This window comes from Branchiostoma lanceolatum, chromosome 18 (genome assembly GCF_035083965.1).
Source record: "Branchiostoma lanceolatum isolate klBraLanc5 chromosome 18, klBraLanc5.hap2, whole genome shotgun sequence".
NCBI classification, from domain to species: domain Eukaryota; kingdom Metazoa; phylum Chordata; class Leptocardii; order Amphioxiformes; family Branchiostomatidae; genus Branchiostoma; species Branchiostoma lanceolatum.
Genome location: NC_089739.1, coordinates 6473244 through 6491298, shown reverse-complemented (window position 1 = coordinate 6491298; position 18055 = coordinate 6473244). Strand labels below are relative to the sequence as shown.

The 18055-nt window shown below is 41.3% G+C and overlaps 1 protein-coding gene across 1 annotated transcript in view; it reads left to right on the top strand.

Annotated features, from left to right (window-relative positions):
• Positions 1 to 2197: 2197 nt before the first annotated feature.
• The window catches only part of LOC136423783 (protein eyes shut homolog), a 44756-nt gene continuing 28898 nt past the window's right edge, over positions 2198 to 18055 (top strand). The window contains exons 1-20 of the mRNA XM_066412082.1: positions 2198 to 2993; positions 3580 to 3696; positions 4152 to 4617; positions 5057 to 5187; positions 5407 to 5511; positions 5990 to 6133; positions 6657 to 6811; positions 7213 to 7373; positions 7848 to 8776; positions 10158 to 10271; positions 11160 to 12350; positions 12975 to 13214; positions 13541 to 13642; positions 14185 to 14395; positions 14763 to 15016; positions 15474 to 15678; positions 16170 to 16315; positions 16739 to 16910; positions 17202 to 17368; positions 17854 to 17959. Coding sequence (XP_066268179.1) covers positions 2279 to 2993; positions 3580 to 3696; positions 4152 to 4617; positions 5057 to 5187; positions 5407 to 5511; positions 5990 to 6133; positions 6657 to 6811; positions 7213 to 7373; positions 7848 to 8776; positions 10158 to 10271; positions 11160 to 12350; positions 12975 to 13214; positions 13541 to 13642; positions 14185 to 14395; positions 14763 to 15016; positions 15474 to 15678; positions 16170 to 16315; positions 16739 to 16910; positions 17202 to 17368; positions 17854 to 17959 — 5831 coding nt within the window. The 5' untranslated portion in view covers positions 2198 to 2278. The remainder of the gene's footprint in view (positions 2994 to 3579; positions 3697 to 4151; positions 4618 to 5056; positions 5188 to 5406; positions 5512 to 5989; positions 6134 to 6656; positions 6812 to 7212; positions 7374 to 7847; positions 8777 to 10157; positions 10272 to 11159; positions 12351 to 12974; positions 13215 to 13540; positions 13643 to 14184; positions 14396 to 14762; positions 15017 to 15473; positions 15679 to 16169; positions 16316 to 16738; positions 16911 to 17201; positions 17369 to 17853; positions 17960 to 18055) is intronic.

The window sequence follows — 18055 nt, the reverse complement described above, 5'->3', positions numbered from 1 at the left end:
TGAAAGTTGTATAAGCATCTAGGGCCTGAGGGTGGACTTAGTACCGTTATTTGTACTGTGATATTGATTGGTACTTTAGTTGCCATGGTGACGGCTTGTAGTACCAGGAGGCGTGATGTCATGTGGGTGTGGTTAACTGACACGTCTATATATGGTGTGTGCACAGTTTGTATTACTCAATTTCAACTTGTCAGTAGGGCTGTGTACATAGTGCCTGTACCTGTAAAATTGTTTACCTAAGATACAGGTACTGGTAGGCACTACTCTCCAAGCAGAGCATGGGTTTGGGCTGGTTTTTGACGTGTTTTTAGGCGTTTTTGTCGGGCTTTCTACTTTGTCATCTTTTTTTTGTCTCGCCAAAAAAAAGATGACAAAGTAGAAAGCCCGACAAAAACGCCTAAAAACATGTCAAAAACCAGCCGAAACCCATGCTCTGCTTGGAGAGTAGGTAGGCACTGCATACCTAAACATAACATCAGGTACAGGTACAGGTACAGCAGTATAGGTACTGTTTTGGACATGAACTATTCGATGGTAATCTATGGTTTTCAATGATGACAGAAACACGTATAAACACCGTCAGTTAACGGGACGTTTATTTAGACTTCTGAATCAGGTATCTTATGCACCGTGTGGACTTATGACGGAACAAGTATGTCTCCCTTCTGTGACTACTAGTACTGAATTACAGAATTGTTTGAACTGCAAATTGAAAACACCATGTAAAGTTGTAAACCTCATGACATCATTCTCCATTCTACTGCGAAATAAGACCACCATGAAAGTACATGAATTAATTACAGTATAAACATATATCCATCCCTTGAAATAAAGAGGTCCTTTGTTGAAAGAATTTGACCCAAATCAAATTGGAACACTTGCTATAAGCTAGTGTGACAGATAGAGAAAAGGGTGGCCCTAAAATGCAGTGATTGTTGAGGCATAACACTGCAGAATCTAACAATGATAGTACACATTTTTATTTGTGATTTCTATCTGTTATGTGGGTGGTGCATTTTGTGTTATGAATTATTAATGTCAGATAACAATGGGAACAGCGTGATGACCTGAAATTGTTACAAAAAGGATCATACAGGCAGGCTAGATTAAAATCTTTTGATGGAAAAAAAGTGATAGTGATTAACTAAAGGTGAATTGTATAAGAGGACTTATTGGATGGCATACATAACATATACTTAAAACAAAAAACTAAGGCACAATAGATATTTTTAGCATTTACACCTGTCATCCTTTGTCTATTGTTCTTTGAATTGGAAGCATTTGGGTTTTTTTCTCCAATACAATTGTCTTGGAAACAAGGTAATTTGTCCTGTGGGACTAAAAGTGGGTGCTAGTAAAAAAAGGAAAGATTGATCAAAAAATGAATTGAAATAAACTAGAAACTGGTGGTGCCAACGGTAGATGATGCATAATTTTGTTAATCTCCAAGCACATGTACACGGGGCGCGAAAATCGTATATGCTAGCCAGAGAAGGTCCAGTCAGCCAGAGAGGGTCCAGCCAGCCCTGTAGGAGCTAATCTGGCTGACTGGACCTTCTCTGGCTAGCATATACGATTTTCGCGCCCGGTGTGGATCTGCTTGGAGATTATAATTTTGTTTGATTTTGAAAATTAATACATTATTGAAGGTCTGCAGTCTCCCTATCACATTCACAGTCAAACCTGTACACTGAGTGACCAACTGGCCATCGTCGGGCTACTGGTTTGGTCATTATTTTTCACCTCGACCCAAACATTCAAAACCTCTCCACTCTTGGCCGTTTTCTTCAAGTCCCAGGGTTTGACTGTAATTATTAGATAAACCAAGGATGGATAAAATTTTGAAGCAGTCAAGTTACTTAATGAGTAACTGTTTTTTGGCGTATCTTATTACCTGGATGTCTAACCTTCATCAACATATCAAGGATGGATAAACTTAAGCTGTACTTTCAAATTGTTATATCAGTGTTGCAAGACCTTATCATGTTTCAAAAGACGAGAGCTTTAAAGTGTATTATTTTTCTCTTCCAGGTCCGTCTGCCTTGACCACACAGTGTTTTCCACTATGCAACCGTCCAGATGTAAGTGCCATTGTCCCGCAGCTGCCCCGGGACCAAGAACTCTACGTCCACTTAGAACTCTGGGTACAAGACCAACAAGCATCATGGGGAGCCTACACCACAATTCTTGTTTGAATGTTCAGGCCACGAATAAGGGACCAACAAATTTCCACCCAGCAGTAAGAACTCCGCCATGGTTTTCTTGGTTGGTGACAATTATGTCGATATGGCTCGTTTTGGTTGCCATGGCAACTCCGTCGAGCGGCGTGGAATGTAACGTACCAAGAGAGACCCCCTGGAGGGGCTTTGCAGTGAGTTTTTCACGGGAATGGCAGATCGACGCCGCGTGCGATAGCTACTACAATTGTTACGGAGTCAACGCAACATTGGAACACATTGGACAACTTTGTCCGGTAGAAATGCAAGAAGGCGACTCTTTGTACCTGAATTCTTCTTCGCCAAACTCCTTTTTCCCCGCGGTAAAAGCCGTTAACGTGTCTGAAACTGACTTTGTTAACTGCCCCACTAATTATTCACAAGACCAGCTTCTTTTTGGCAACGCCTCGACCGCTGGAATGTCGCTGCCAGTTGATCCTAGATTCCTCGCAGTTGGAGTGAACTATTTCGCACAAATTCCAGATGACAATTTTGTATTTGGTAGCTGTGACTTCGGCTTGAGACTTAATGTGACCGTAAAAACGAGAGACTGCGAGCCGACGAGTGCTGACCCAGAATGCAACAGGAACGGTCGTTGCATAACCCGGCCACAAGAGGAGGCGTACAGCTGTGCGTGTGAGGACGGTTTTCTCGGAGGCTATTGTGAGGAGCGAGATGGTTGCTATGGCGACCCGTGCCTGTACGGTACGTGTGAGGACGTGCAGGAAGGACTGAGTGGGAGAGACTACACCTGTGTTTGTGAGGAGGGGTTTACAGGTGTGTTTATCAAAGACTCTCTTTATCGTACTCTATGAATAAAGTATTATATTCATTTAATAAGCTCTTCGTAACTGTGTGACCCCAAACTGTGTACCGCTACTACTAGTAGGTTTTCCTCTAGCTCACATCATCACACTGTCCAAATACCAGTCTCAAAGTCCTTCTACAGCAACAGCTTCCTTCCAGAGCCTGCAAAATTATGGAACTCTATCCCTGACTCTCTCATTCCGGAATGAAATCCACAAAAAGCCTTCAAAACCAATGTTCATCTCCTAGCATAGTCACACATGTATATCTCCCATCAACTTACTACCGTCACCCTGTTCAGTAAGAAGTGGCTGACAAACTTTAGGAACTTCGGAACAAAATATTGAATTTCAATAAAATAAAGTGAGAAATTTTCAAAAAGGGCCTATTGAAAATGATTAGTACTTATGCATACAGTTTGCTTTGAAATCATGCATGAAATATCAGCATGACTACGCAATATCAGAGACAGTTGTCCATCAGATCAACAGAAAAACTTTTAAAATGTTTATGTATAACGAGTAGACACTTTCACAATTTTTTTCAATTTCTTAAGGTAAGAACTGTTCTGAGCTGATAGACTTGTGCACAGACGGTGTGTGTAACAACGGGACCTGCGTGAACGGTACTGCTTCAGACAGCCACTTCTGCGTCTGCCACCCAGGCTATACTGGTAAGGGAACTTCCATACTTAATTATGTTAATATACGTGTGTGCCTAACCAAAGTCCTTGTAGAGAAATCTTGTTGCCTCCGTGTACAGAGGTTTAATTTTCTGTTTTCGGTGTGTCTGGATGTTTGTGTTCTTGTGTGTTCGTACGCCGTACATGTACTAGTAGTTATTTGAATGCATTGTCAGTAGAGTGGCAGGACGTGAATGGGCAGATGTGGTTTCACCACACAACTAGACTTGCTGGAGTGACAGGAAGTAGAATTCAGAGGTGGTAATGCCTTTTGAAGTTAAAACTGTTATATGTAATCATTTTGCATAAGATTCTTGATATTTTCAATAAAATGACTTTATGCATAGAAAGCATGAAACCTGACCACAGTAAGATACATTTTGTTATATCAAATTTTTAGTACTGAAAAGATTGTTTATTGTTATTGTTAACTTTTTCTGTAACAGGTCCTACTTGCGACATCGTCATTGATTTGTGCGAATCATCTCCCTGCGAAAATGATGCTACCTGCACTCCCGTCGTGCCACTGGACTACAACTGCGAATGTGTGGCTGGGTTCACAGGCAAGGACTGCCAAGTGGACATAAACGAGTGTGGGTCCAACCCGTGTAGCAACCGTGCCACGTGCGTTGACCGCGTCAACGGTTACGAATGCGTTTGCACGGAAGGTTACTCAGGAGCGGAATGTGACGTCGAAATCAACTTCTGCGAGTCGCAACCTTGTAAGAACGAAGGGACGTGCAACCGCGAATTGAACGGCTACACGTGCACGTGTGCATCGGGTTTCACCGGCCCAACGTGCGACCTCCCGGACCACCAGTGCGAGAGTGACACGTGCCAAAATGGCGGACAGTGCGTTCCGCTTCCCAACGGATTCCGGTGTCTCTGTCAGCCTGGTTGGACAGGAGACATGTGAGTTGGACATATACATCAGGATAGAGATTGTGATCTCACTGGTAGAATCGCTGATTCTACCGGTAGAAGTCTTGATCGGTCTCGGTCAACAGAGTCTCAGAGTAGGATGCTAGCCATGTGTATAGGGTGGTCTCCTATTTATAAGTCCTAAATATCAAGTCACCTATTAGTAAGAATGTGAGGGATTAATTCAGTTTCAGTTTTATTGTAAGTTTTACAATAATGGAAAATATCAATATGAATCCATCAATTGTATGCAATATTTTCACTGTTAACACTATTTACATCATAGGGCAAATAAGTCCTTATTGTTTTCTTTCAAGCCGCATATAATACATTCTATTTTGTTTTATCTACACTTCAATGTTTTATGCTGATTGGACAATACCATATGCTTGGGCATTTTTTTTATCGTCTAATGCTTTTTTTCATGTAGTTGTGATGAGCGTGAGAACTACTGCGTTGACATCAACCCCGACGTGTGCCAGAACGGCGGAATATGTCAGGACACGAGCCTGCCGTTCGGACCCCCCAGCTACAACTGTACCTGTGTACCCGGATGGCAGGGTGAGATATGCAAATGTTCATTCAAATGATGTCCTAATTTGCATAATTTGTATCAAAATAATGTTCCGTTGAATATCCGTTAGCATTACATTGGTTATACAGGTAAATGACTGGGTTCCAGATTATACAATTTCAATGTTTTGTTGTTAAGGAAACTTGTAGAGTCCCATTTTCTATAACTTTCGTTTTTACTAAAGTAGTAGAGTTTGCTCCATACAGGTAGAGACTGTGAGGTGGAGACAGATGAGTGTGAATCCAACCCCTGTTTAAACGGAGGAACCTGCTTCGAGGCTTTCAACTACTTTAACTGCACATGTGTGCTCGGTACGGAGGACTCAACAATTCATATACAAAAATATACTCATTAGGAAATGATGCTTTTTAATATCAGTGTGCTAATGATAATGTAATGATTATTGTAGATCATACAATAAAAGTCACAAGAGTAATCCTGACTATCTATCACAATTAGCAGTTCAACCAATGATAGCATGACAATTAGTAGTTCAACCAATGATAGCATGACAATTAGTAGTTCAACCAATGTCTGTCAAATATGCATTTCCATTTCATTTTGCATTTCTACATTCGGATGGAGGTGGGCGGGGCTATAGGATCGGTCTATTACGTAGTAGTTAAGAAATGTGTTTTTAGGCCAAAAAGTTTGAAAATGGATAGTATTTGCTGGTTACATTGAATTTCATTCTTCCTTTTTGAGGTACTATTGAACTTTGGTTGGATTGCAGAATATCTATGATGTTTATAAAGCTAATAGCAACTATGTTTGTTTGCTGTCTCCTAGGTTACAATGGAACCCGGTGTGAAAACAACATCGACGGCTGTGAGCTGGGCGGTCCGCCGGAGGAGAAGTGTCTGAATGGCGCCACGTGTCTGGACTCCGATTTCGGGCTGGAATACTCCTGTCTGTGTGTCCCTGGGTTCATAGGTCAGTTTGTTTCTTTCACATTAAACCGCCTTCAGGCATTATAGTGTAACAGTGTGGTTCAAGCACAACTTACTAGTCTGGACCTTTTAGCCTTGTGGTAGGTGTGTTGGGTTTGTACGCTGGTGGGCCCAGGTTTGATTCCCTCGTGCATTTCAGTGGTTCCCGCATCGGCCCTGTGAGTAATTGCATTAGAAGTGCTGCACAGGGATATCGAACTCGGAAATTTGAGTACAAGTCTAAAAGAGAAAAGGGGGTCAGTAGTGTTAATGGTTGGTTCTAGCGCCATTTACTGGCCGCTCTAACTGCGGACCTTTTACAAAAGTTTTAGCTTGGGTTGGGTTGGTGCTCAGGTGGGCCCGGGTTTGATTCCCGGGAGCCAGGAGACTGTAGTACTTGCCTCGGATAAAATTTCATCCAGTTGCTTGAGCTCCAGTTGCTTGAGCAACTGTTTTGGTGAATCTTATCTAAATATTTCACGTAGGTATGAAATCTTTGATTTCTTATTTGTACAATACTTTACTAGGTTCCAACTGTAGCGAGGAGGTTTTGGAGTGTGAGTCGGAACCATGCCAGAATAACGCCACCTGCCTGGATCTGATTGGTCGATACGAGTGTAACTGTACCGACGGGTTCTACGGGGTCAACTGCGAGAGCGACAAGGACTGGTGCGAAGACGAGGTCAGTTGGGATGAGTGATATTTCAGTGATGTTGTAGGGTATCTTGCAATTACATGAAACCATGATGATTAAGCACTGTTTGCTTCTCAAAGGTGCTTTTTAGAAGTGGTTGCAATGTTAAATTAACATTACCTGGGTCATAATTGGATTGATTTGGATACAACAAAAACCTCGAGTGTTAAGCATGATTTTTTGGTGGTGCGATGTTCAAGAACAGGAAAAGCTGTATGTTTATCACAAACATGTATGGTTATGTCAAGTAGTATCATTGCTGCTGAATACGATAAGAAAATAGACTTGGATTTCAAAAAGTCTTAGGCCTGTTTTTTGTGTTCAAAATTAAAGTAAAGACAAGATGTAAAGTTTAAAGTTGTGTCTGTGTTAAACTTTGTCGTTGGCAGCCCTGCTACAACAGCGGCACCTGTATTACGGTGCTTGGCTGGTACCGTTGCGAGTGCGCCCCTGGCTGGACTGGTGAGAACTGCACCGAGAACATCGACGAGTGTGTGAACAACACCTGTCAGAACGGAGCCACCTGCCGAGACCAGATAGCTTCCTACAGGTGAGTAACAGGGCCTACAGGTGGTACAGGTGTTACAAGTAGGAACAGGTGCTATGGGTGGAAACAGGTTCTACAGGTGGGACAGGTGGGAACAGATGGGATGGGTGCTATAGATAGGAACAGATGCTACAGGTGGGAGTATTGTTTTCTCAGAAAAAGTACATTGTATAATTTAAGCTCTAATCAAAGTACTTACAGAAACCTTATTGATTACAAAAAATAAAGTCACCATATTTTTGTGCCATATCAGCTTGAAATGCCAATATGTACACTTTGAGCCACAATAAATGTTCATTTTAGGCTTTGTTGCATTTAAGTTCTAAAGATAGTTTTTGAAAAATGCATAATATCTAGTATCATTATCCATTAACAAGGCTAGGACATCGTCCTGAAGATAATGTTTTACTGTAGAAAGAAATAATAAATCAATTGTAGAAAATTGGAGATATGAATTTTGTCATTTGTGATTTCCAGCTGTGACTGTGCCGTGGGTTTCAACGGTACGTTCTGCGAGAACAACATCGACGACTGTGTCTCCGTTCCGTGTCAAAATGGCGGCATGTGCCATGATCAAGTTAACGACTTCACCTGTACGTGCGCTCCTGGCTTCACGGGGAAGGATTGTTCTACCGACATCGACGATTGCGAATCTTTGCCATGTGAAAACGGCGCCACCTGTACAGACTTGGTTAACGACTACAACTGCAGCTGTGCTCCGGGGTATGAGGGAAAGAACTGCACTGTAAACATTGACGACTGTTTGTCTTCACCGTGTGAACAAGGCGGCACCTGCGTCGACGCCGTGAACGACTTTAGCTGCACGTGTTCTGCCGGGTATACGGGAAAAAACTGCTCGCTAAACATTGATGACTGCGAAGCGTTGCCTTGCGAAAACGGTGCGACTTGTTCTGATGCTGTCAATGATTACATCTGCATGTGCGCGCCCGGTTACGCCGGGAAGAACTGTACGGTGAACATCGACGATTGCGTGTCTGCGCCATGTGAAAATGGGGGCACATGCTTCGACGAAGTCAATGACTTTAGCTGTACCTGCATGCCCGGGTATACCGGCAAAAACTGTTCCGTGGACGTAAATGAATGCGACTCGTTTCCATGCGAAAATAATGCTGAATGTACAGACCTTATCAATGACTACATGTGTAACTGTACCGCTGGCTTTGATGGAAAGAACTGTTCCAATGACATTGACGACTGTGAGTCCTCCCCGTGCGAGAATGATGGAACGTGCGTGGATCGTGTTGATGACTTTGAATGTCGCTGTGCTCCTGGTTTTGAGGGAAGAAACTGTTCAGTGAACATTGATGAGTGCTCTTCCAACCCTTGTGCAAACGGAGGCCTGTGCATGGATGATGTCAATGGATATCAGTGCTTCTGTGTAAATGGTAAGGGATATAGGTGTATTTGTGGGTCAGCCGTTACCGAAAGCTGCCTGGGCTGACCCAGTGTAATGATTTGTCTCATTGTCAATAAATACCAAATACCAAACAACCCTATGTTAGGGTTACAATTAGGGTTTGGGTGTGTTGGAACATAGGGGTGTCGGAACAAAGGGATGTCAGAATGTAGTGGAGTCAGAACATTGGGATGGCAGAATATAAGGGTCTGTCGGAACATGGACACAACCCTGCATTCCAACAGCCCTATGTTCTGTCACCACTAAGTTCTACCACCAATATGTTTAGGGTAAGGGATAGGGTTATTGTTGAGGGGTAACATAGGAGTGTTATAACATAGAAGTGACAGAACATAGGAGTGTCAGAACATAGGGGTGTCGGAACATAGGATTGTAACCTAGGGGTATAAAGGAGAGAGGGGTGTAAAATTTTAAAACAAAGTTCTCCAGTGCGAAGGGAAAAAAATTGTTTCAAAACAAAAGTGAAGCCTGATTTCAATCTCTGTTTTACAGATATTTAAAAACAGTTGAGTGTAGTTGATATAAAGATCTTAGATATGATTCAACATCTAAAGCTCTGGCCACCAGTCAGCCCCAAAGCCTAAGAAAACAAATTGTAATGGGTCTCTTCATGGTTGATTAGTAAAGACAACTTAGGTAGACCATGCTAATCCCTTGGTGGGTAGGGATCAACCCACCTCCATTAAAAACTCATTATGCTCAATCAAAAAGTCATTAGACCATTATTGAAATCCTGGGGGTTAGATATACACTGGGAAGTGAAGGAGGGTGGGTTGAAAATAAGAATAAAAAAATTTGCAAAAGGCAGATTATATTACTAAGGACAGAAATTTTAGGTTAAAAGAAGGGTTCCAAATGACAGTAAGAAAAAGTTTTCACCATTACCTAATAGTATGTATATTTCACAAATAGGTCAGAAGTCGTTAAAACTAGTTGTTAGTCAGACATAGCAATAGCAGTCTAGGTCATGGGGTCAACGGAAGAGGCTACATGTTGTTCAAGGGGAGGTATTGTTTTTAGTCTGCCTGTTTGTCTGTGTTTTTGCAGTGTAAAATATTCTTAACAATGCATCAGCTTCCTTTTATCTTCATTTTTTGTCATTTTAGGAACTGAAGTTGCTGCAACATGCATTCAGTTATCATGGAAGCTCATCTGTGTTGGTAGTAATCATAATACAGTGCTAAACTTTCTTCCAACAGAAAGAAATCTGATCCGTGAATGCCTTAGTGTTGGAAGAAAGTTGAGCATTGTATTATGTATTCAGTTGTTTTGCATGATCACTGAGCCACTTCAATGTGTAACACACCAGTCTGTCTTCTAAATCGATCCTTTATCTTTCCTGTGTTCAGGATTTATTGGTGAGAACTGCAGTATCGACATTAACGACTGTCTGACAGCGCAGTGTCAGAACGGCGCCACCTGTACAGACCTGGTCGATGACTACAACTGCACCTGTGCCTCAGGTAACTTCTGCATTTTTATCTCCATGAAAAATGGAGATATTGTTTTTGGCGTGTCTGTGTGTCTGTCTGTGTGTGTGTGTGTGTTTCCGGACTATTGTAGTCAGCATAACTCAAGAACCTCTGGATAGATTACAATGATATTTGGTATGTGGGCAGGTGTTGTAAAGCCAAAATTCAAGGTTGATTTTGGACCCCCTGGTATGTGACCTTGGTACTGCAGCAGAACTTCAATTTTTGTATCTTTTGACCTGGACGTGCTATGGTCTTGATTTTTTGGTGGCAGATAGCTTGTGATGTAATAAAGAAGTTGTGTAGGTTTGAGCCCCCTAGCAGCTTGTTCTATTTGGAAAACTTTTGTCACTGAAAATGCATTCTAATTTCATGGCATTTATCCGACTAAAATGGATGGTGACATTGAGAAATGCTTAATTTACAACTTTAGGTGAAGATTACACATGCAATTCTTTAGGCTGATGTTATTGGTTTATTATCTTCACCAAGAAGGTTAAATGCTTTTGGTAGTTTCTTCTACATCTTTGTATGTATGTTTGTGATTTAGCAACATAACTCAAGAAACTATGAATGGATCGTCATGAAATTTTGTACCTGGTTAGATCTTGTTCTATTCAAGAAATTACATTTTGGGCCCCCTACGTTCTTGGTATTGCAGCAGAACTTCTGGTTTTGATATCTCGTGTTCTGGTCACAGTTTCTAAGTGGTAGATAGCTCTTGTACAAAGAAGCTACATAAGTTGAAGCCATCTAGAAGCTTCCTTTCAAACTGCATGGGCATTTTATTTGCAGGTGTTAAAACAAGATAAGTCAAGATGGGATGAACCGATCTTCCAGTTACTTTGAATGGTATATTCATATATATTTTTTTTCTAGGCTGGAGCGGAGAAAACTGCACTGAGAATATTGACGAATGCCTGTCTAGTCCCTGTGGCGTGGGCACCTGCCTGGACGACATCGATGGGTACAACTGCTCATGCCCGCAAGACATCTACACCTATGACAACCACTGCAACATCATCCAACCGTGCAGTTCCAACCCCTGTCAGTCAAACACAACAACAACATGCAACAACACTATTGTAAACAACATCTATACATACAGCTGTATCTGCATAGCAGGGTTTGACGGGCAAAATTGTGAACAGAACGTTGAGGAATGTGTAGTCGAAAATGTTGTGTGTGAAAATGGAGGGACATGCAGAGATCTTGTCAACAACTACACGTGCGAATGCGCTGCTGGGTTCACCGGGCAGCACTGTGAGGTGAACATAGACGAATGTGAGGCTAACTTCTGTCAGAACGGTAGCAATTGTGTTGATGGAATTGACGGCTACACCTGTAGTTGTGCTCCAGGGTTTAAAGGTCAATACTGCAATGAGACGATAGACAGGTGTGAGGACTCGCCTTGCCTGAATGGTGCGACGTGCACTGATACACCAAATAGTGTCACCGGATTGCCGTTCACATGTCAGTGCGCGACCGGCTTCAACGGTACGTTCTGTGAAGTGAACATCGACGAATGCATATCAAATCCTTGCCAAAATGGTGGAATCTGTGACGATGGCGTTGACGAATATAGGTGCGTATGCCAGCCTGGTTTCAACGGCACCAACTGCGAAATCGACGTTGATGAATGTGAAAACGAATTTTGCCAGAACGGCGCCACCTGTCGTGACGAAGTGAACAACTACACCTGTATCTGTGCAGCGGGCTTTGAAGGAAGAGACTGTGAAACCGACACAGACGAATGTGTGTCCGGACCATGCAACCCAGAGACTGGTGTATGCGTGGACCAAATCAATGGCTACACCTGTTTCTGTTCAAATGGGTGGACTGGAAGCGACTGTAGCGTGAACATTGACGAATGTGAAAGTCTCCCCTGTGAGAACGGCGCCACCTGCGTTGATGACGTCGGAAGCTACAATTGTTCGTGTTTGTCGGGATATGAGGGAACTGATTGTGAGGTTGAAATCGACGAGTGCGAATCCGATCCATGTCAAAATGGCGCTGCGTGTAACAACGGCATTGACGAGTACACTTGCAGCTGTGTGCCTGGTTTTGCAGGTTAGTGACGTTTCCTTGATTAGCAACTTTGTTGGACTTCATTTCAATTAGAAATTTCAAATCTTAACTGTGAACTACTAGATGATTGCAAGATTGGTTGGGGAAAACAGCTCGTTAGTGTTAATTTTCTATATATGTAATGTCTGATTCGTGAAAATTATACAGTAGGATATTAAGAGACCTTCTAATTGTTGTGTCAAAGAAAGTTTTCTGATTCAAATACAAAGTTGAATACATATCTCAGAATTTATTAATAGATATATTTTACATACAAAAAATAAGCAGATGTACAGTATAAAAAGTAGCAATGTGGATTCATATACTTTTTTGTTGGTTTCACAATTTTTTAAATTCGCATTTAAAACAATTCAGTAGTACAGTAGTCATACAACGCAGATGTATTCACTACAGTGTCAATTGAATTTGTGGTACAGAGGTCATGACCAAAAACAGTAAAACCACTGTAAAAGTTTCTAGGTTTGCAGTACCGTGAATGCAATGTTTGAAAGAATTGAAGATCATTGCCATATTGGCCAACAGAACTACACAAGGAAAAATTGCGCCAATTTGTGCCTAATATTTTTCTAGGAAAAATTGTGCCAATTTGTGCTCATTTTTTTTCAGGGACAAACTGTGAGATCAACATTGACGAATGTGATCCTCAACCCTGCGAAAATGGCGGCACATGCCTGGATGGCGTAAACAGCTACTTCTGCGTCTGCACGTTCCCGTATGTCGGTACGAACTGCTCCCAGCTTCCGTGCGAACAGTCACCGTGTCAGAACGGGGGTACCTGCACGCACACGGACTTTACGGTGGATGATGGGAACGGTTATACCTGTAGCTGCCCTGCTGGTTTCATAGGTGAGATCTAGATCTTTTTGTTCCTACTTTAGATCTAACAAACTTTAACAAATCTCCACACTTTGTATTATCGGTGAGAATTCTGATTGGTTGTATGAACTGATGTCTTTTTTTCAGTGTGTAAAAATATTTTGACAGGTGTTTTTATTATTTCATAATGAATTATGTCACAAAGCTGTCCACTACTTAATACATGTTTGATAGGACTTCAGCCTGTATACTTGTTTGTGCACAAAATGGTGTATTGAATTTCGTATACTAGCTGAATTGAATTCTGTACAACATGATACATGTACTTAATTATTATATCTGTCTTTTTATCCCAGGTGGTGACTGTGAGTTGAACTTTAACGACTGTTTGATGCGGCCGTGTGTGAACGGATTTTGTCAGGACGGCATCAACAGCTTCATCTGTTTGTGTGACCCTGGTTAGTACATCTTCTGTATCACAAAACTTCTAAATATAGTCACTCCTTATCCCTTTTACAAAGTATGGCTGGTAAAATTTTGAAAGCATTCCAACCCGAATCTATTTCACTTGCTCTAAAAAAGATAAGACTTTCAATCACTGAAATATTGGGCAGTCCCCCTAGCAGCTGTACTTAGAACTACATCATAAGCCTCCTTTTGAAATGCAGTTGTAACCTTGGATGCTCTGTACGTATATTGGACGCTCTCTATGTATACTGTAAATGCACTTAAGTTCGCGTGTTTTTACTTCCGCGGTAAGGGGAAAATAGAGTGTTCGCGTAGTTTAATTTTGTTGCAATGCTATAGTCACATGCTGCTATAGTATTGGACAAAATGTTCGCGATGGTTTTAAGTTCGTGGTGAAACGTTCGCGAACATTTCTGCATTTACAGTATTTTAGCAGAGGAGAGGTCATAGTGAAAACCGTGAAAGTAAAGCCACTGCAAACATTTCAAGATTTACAGTATACAACACTTACAAACAAACTGTTCCATTTCAGGTTGGGCAGGTGACTTGTGTGACCAGCCCATAGATGACTGTATAGACAACATGTGCAGAAACAGCTCCACCTGTGTGGACAGGCACATGGGGTACATCTGCATCTGTCCACCTGGACTGGAGGGCACGTTCTGCGAAGTCAACATCGACGAATGTCTGCAGGCCAACTGTGAAAACAATGCCACCTGTGTAGACTTGTTTAACGACTACAGGTTTGTGTTTTTGCCTCCGTATACATGCATGCTAATGGAAAGGTTGCAGTCCTAATTAGGACGGGGCGTTAAGCCGTGTTCTTGTACTTATTGAAAAGAGCTAGGGGAATTTCCCCGGTACACTGAACCTGTAAATACCATACATTATAGCATCTTTCTTCTCTGACACGACCAGTGGAAAAGTAGCTCTTCATCAGTGAGCTAAACTGGTTCAAAATCACTTTGACATCATCTGAATGTAGTATTCCCTTATTCAAGATGATGAAAATCAAGAAGTGTAGAGCTAAAGTGCTCTGTTTTATATTTTGTTTTCTTGTCCCTAAAGTCGTAGAGCTGGTCTATAACCTAAGCACTTCTTTCTCCTCAGATGTGACTGCTTGCCAGGCTGGACTGGGAAAGACTGCGAATCGGACATACCAGAATGCAGTTCCAACCCCTGCCTGAACAACGGCACCTGTTTCGATAACGTGGACGGCTTCGTGTGCAACTGTCCGCCATTCTACACCGGCCAGAACTGCTCCCTGCCCTTTGACCCTTGTGACCCGACCTATGACCCCTGTGAGAATGGTGCCACCTGTTTGACCGATCAGGACGGGTCATACAGTTGCAGTTGTATCCCAGGTAACAGGTTGCTTTATAACGTGATGAATAAATTTCAAAAAGTTTTTAGTTTATTGCTTTGCATTAAGTATCATATCAGTTTTTTTGTGTCAGCGTTTAGTGGGTAGAGGGTTCGCTTTGTATTTGGCAGGTTGTGAGTTCAAACCCTGGCCACTTCATAACTTAAAAAATGGTACATATACACATGTATACTTTTTTCTCTGCTTAGCACTCAGCACTTTTGAGACATATTGTATACGATTTGAACACATACCAATACCAGTCGAGTAGCTGTTGGCTGTAGTATTGACTGTGCTTGCAGGACTGTGTGGCACAAGGGTTATAACTTTAAAAAACAGAAATGGACACAATCCTACACACTGAAATGTGTGACAAGGATTCAAACTTTAATTCTTTTTCTGTAAAAGTTACAAGGTAAATGTTGATGGCTCAGAGTTAATCTTTATTCACTTCTAAGGTTTTACGGGGAGAAACTGCGAAACAAACATGGACGACTGCGTTCCTGATCCCTGTCAGAACGGCGCTCGATGCGAGGACCAGGTGAATGATTACATCTGCCACTGCCTCCCAGGGTACACTGGGAAGGACTGTCAGACCGACATTGACGACTGTCTGCCCGGCGTCTGTCAAAATGGAGCAACCTGTGTTGATATGGTGGATGGGTAGGTTCTTACAGGTTTTTGGCATTGCCTCAGGGGCGGAGGCCTTTTTTGGGGCTGATGACTGAGTTTGTGATTGATCTACACAAATTCTATCAAGATTTTACAATTTTTACAACTACTTTTACAGTACAATTAAGTGTTTTATGATATTTTTTTTTGGCTGATAACTAGATAGTACTTTCCCGAATACAATATGTACTGAGGTTGATTGTGATAATTGCACTAGAAAGTTGTTTATAATAATCGTCTGGTAACTGTTTTATTCGTCAAATGTTGTTACAGTTTAACTGATTTCATTTAAAAAATTCCAATATAATATTTCTAACATTCTATGCATTTTAAGTACATGTTACTTGATTTGTACCCAATGCTTTGTGAGCAATCTTTACTACTTGAAAGTCAAAAATCAACTTTGAAAATTTCATCAAAGTTACATATTTTTTTATGAAATCATATTTTTGGATTAAGTTCTGTTGTTTGAATTTTTTCAGCTACGATTGCAGCTGTGCACCTGGCTATACTGGACAGAACTGCAGTGTAGAAATCGACGAGTGTGCCTCATCACCTTGTGTGAATGGTGCCACATGCAGGGATCTGATTGGTCAATATGAGTGTGACTGCTTTCCTGGCTATGAAGGTGATTGGTTCATTTAAATGTTATAAAATTTGAATTCACGGATCAAGATGGGTTTCAGAACCAAGGATGTTATTTCCATAGACAAATGCAAACTGATTGAAGCTGAAACATGTTTAAAACATTGTGAAAAGGACTTAATTGATACAATGTATGACAAGAAATACTCTTAGACTATGTCCAACTCTGGTAGAGTATGCTACTAGATATTAGGTAGACTTAGTATACTATGGGCTTTTACGGGACTTTTTTTCTTCCTATTTTGCCCAAAATGTTCATTTTGTTCTAATCTCATCTTTTCGTGTGTGAAAACAATCAATTTTCCCATTAGTAGCAAAAAAAAAGAAGCTTATTGGGAGACCTCTAATATTGTATCATAGATAAGTGACTACATTTTAACGAATTTCCCTCCATTTTTATTTTTAGGTCCAAACTGTGCTCAAGAGGTGGATGAGTGTAGCAGCGCCCCCTGTGGCAATGGTGCGACCTGCAGCGACCTCCTGAATGGCTACAACTGTGCCTGTGCGGAGGGGTTCACTGGTACCGACTGTGAGGTCAACATCAACGACTGTGTTCCAGATCCATGTGTCAACGGAGTGTAAGTTATCTCACTGAACTGGTTCGGGATCACTTCACTTTTGACTTACTAAATGTAAGTCTTAGAAAATTGTGAAAAATCCAGGAATATTTCCATATACATATATTTCTAATACACACATGGAATGAAGACATAACTTAGAATATTGAATTTGGTATGAAAATATTTTTTGGAATGCTAATGCCTTTATATACAACTGATAAGCTGTGATGTCCCTTTGAAAAATGTCATGTTTTTCTTTATGAATTGGAAATATTACGTACAATTTATTGTTTTTCTTTTCTTTTGTAGCTGTGAGGACGAGGTGAATTCGTACAACTGCGTTTGTGCCCCCGGCTGGACAGGACAGAACTGCACCCTTGACATTGACGAATGTTCCAACGACCCTTGCCAAAATGGCGGCACCTGTGCAGACAGAGTCAATGGATTCACCTGTACATGTACACCTGGCTACACAGGTGAGATGTAATGCAGAATTTGTGAGAGAAAGCACAAGGAATGACTGTCACTGAAGAGAATGCTGCTTAGAAATCTTAAAAGAGGTGTAATAACAAGAAGAATTGTTCGTCATTAAGTAACTTCGGAATTCTTTAATTTTTTCCCATGTTTCTAAATTCAATTTATTTTTTTGAAAATGAAACAGGAATTTGAAACTTCAAGAAAACCTTACTGGTTTTCATCTGATATGCAATATTTTTTGTAACCAGGTACAGATTGAGTTGTGAACCAATTAGGTATAAAAATTGATACAGAAATCCACCTTTAAGTTACTAAACCATACATCTTTATGTTAAGCATGTACAAAGTAGTGAGCTATAACTGCACAGACTCTTACTAGAATCTTTTAAAACAACAAAGAATTTGTAGTGATTTCGGGTTTTAAGTGTCTAAGGCTAAAGTGATGTATTAATGTTTGACCCTTGTGCTTTTCTGTCTTTACCAGGACCCAACTGTACATTTGACATCAATGTTTGTGAGGCTCCTGGCTTCTCCCAGTGCCAAAATGGAGGCTCCTGTGTGGACGGACCTGGGACTAACTTCACCTGCAGGTAACATACTGTAAATGCAGAAATGTTTGTGGTAGTTTTATGTTCGCGGTTTTTGCCGCGACCGTTTCACCGCGAACTCAAAACCACCTCGAACAT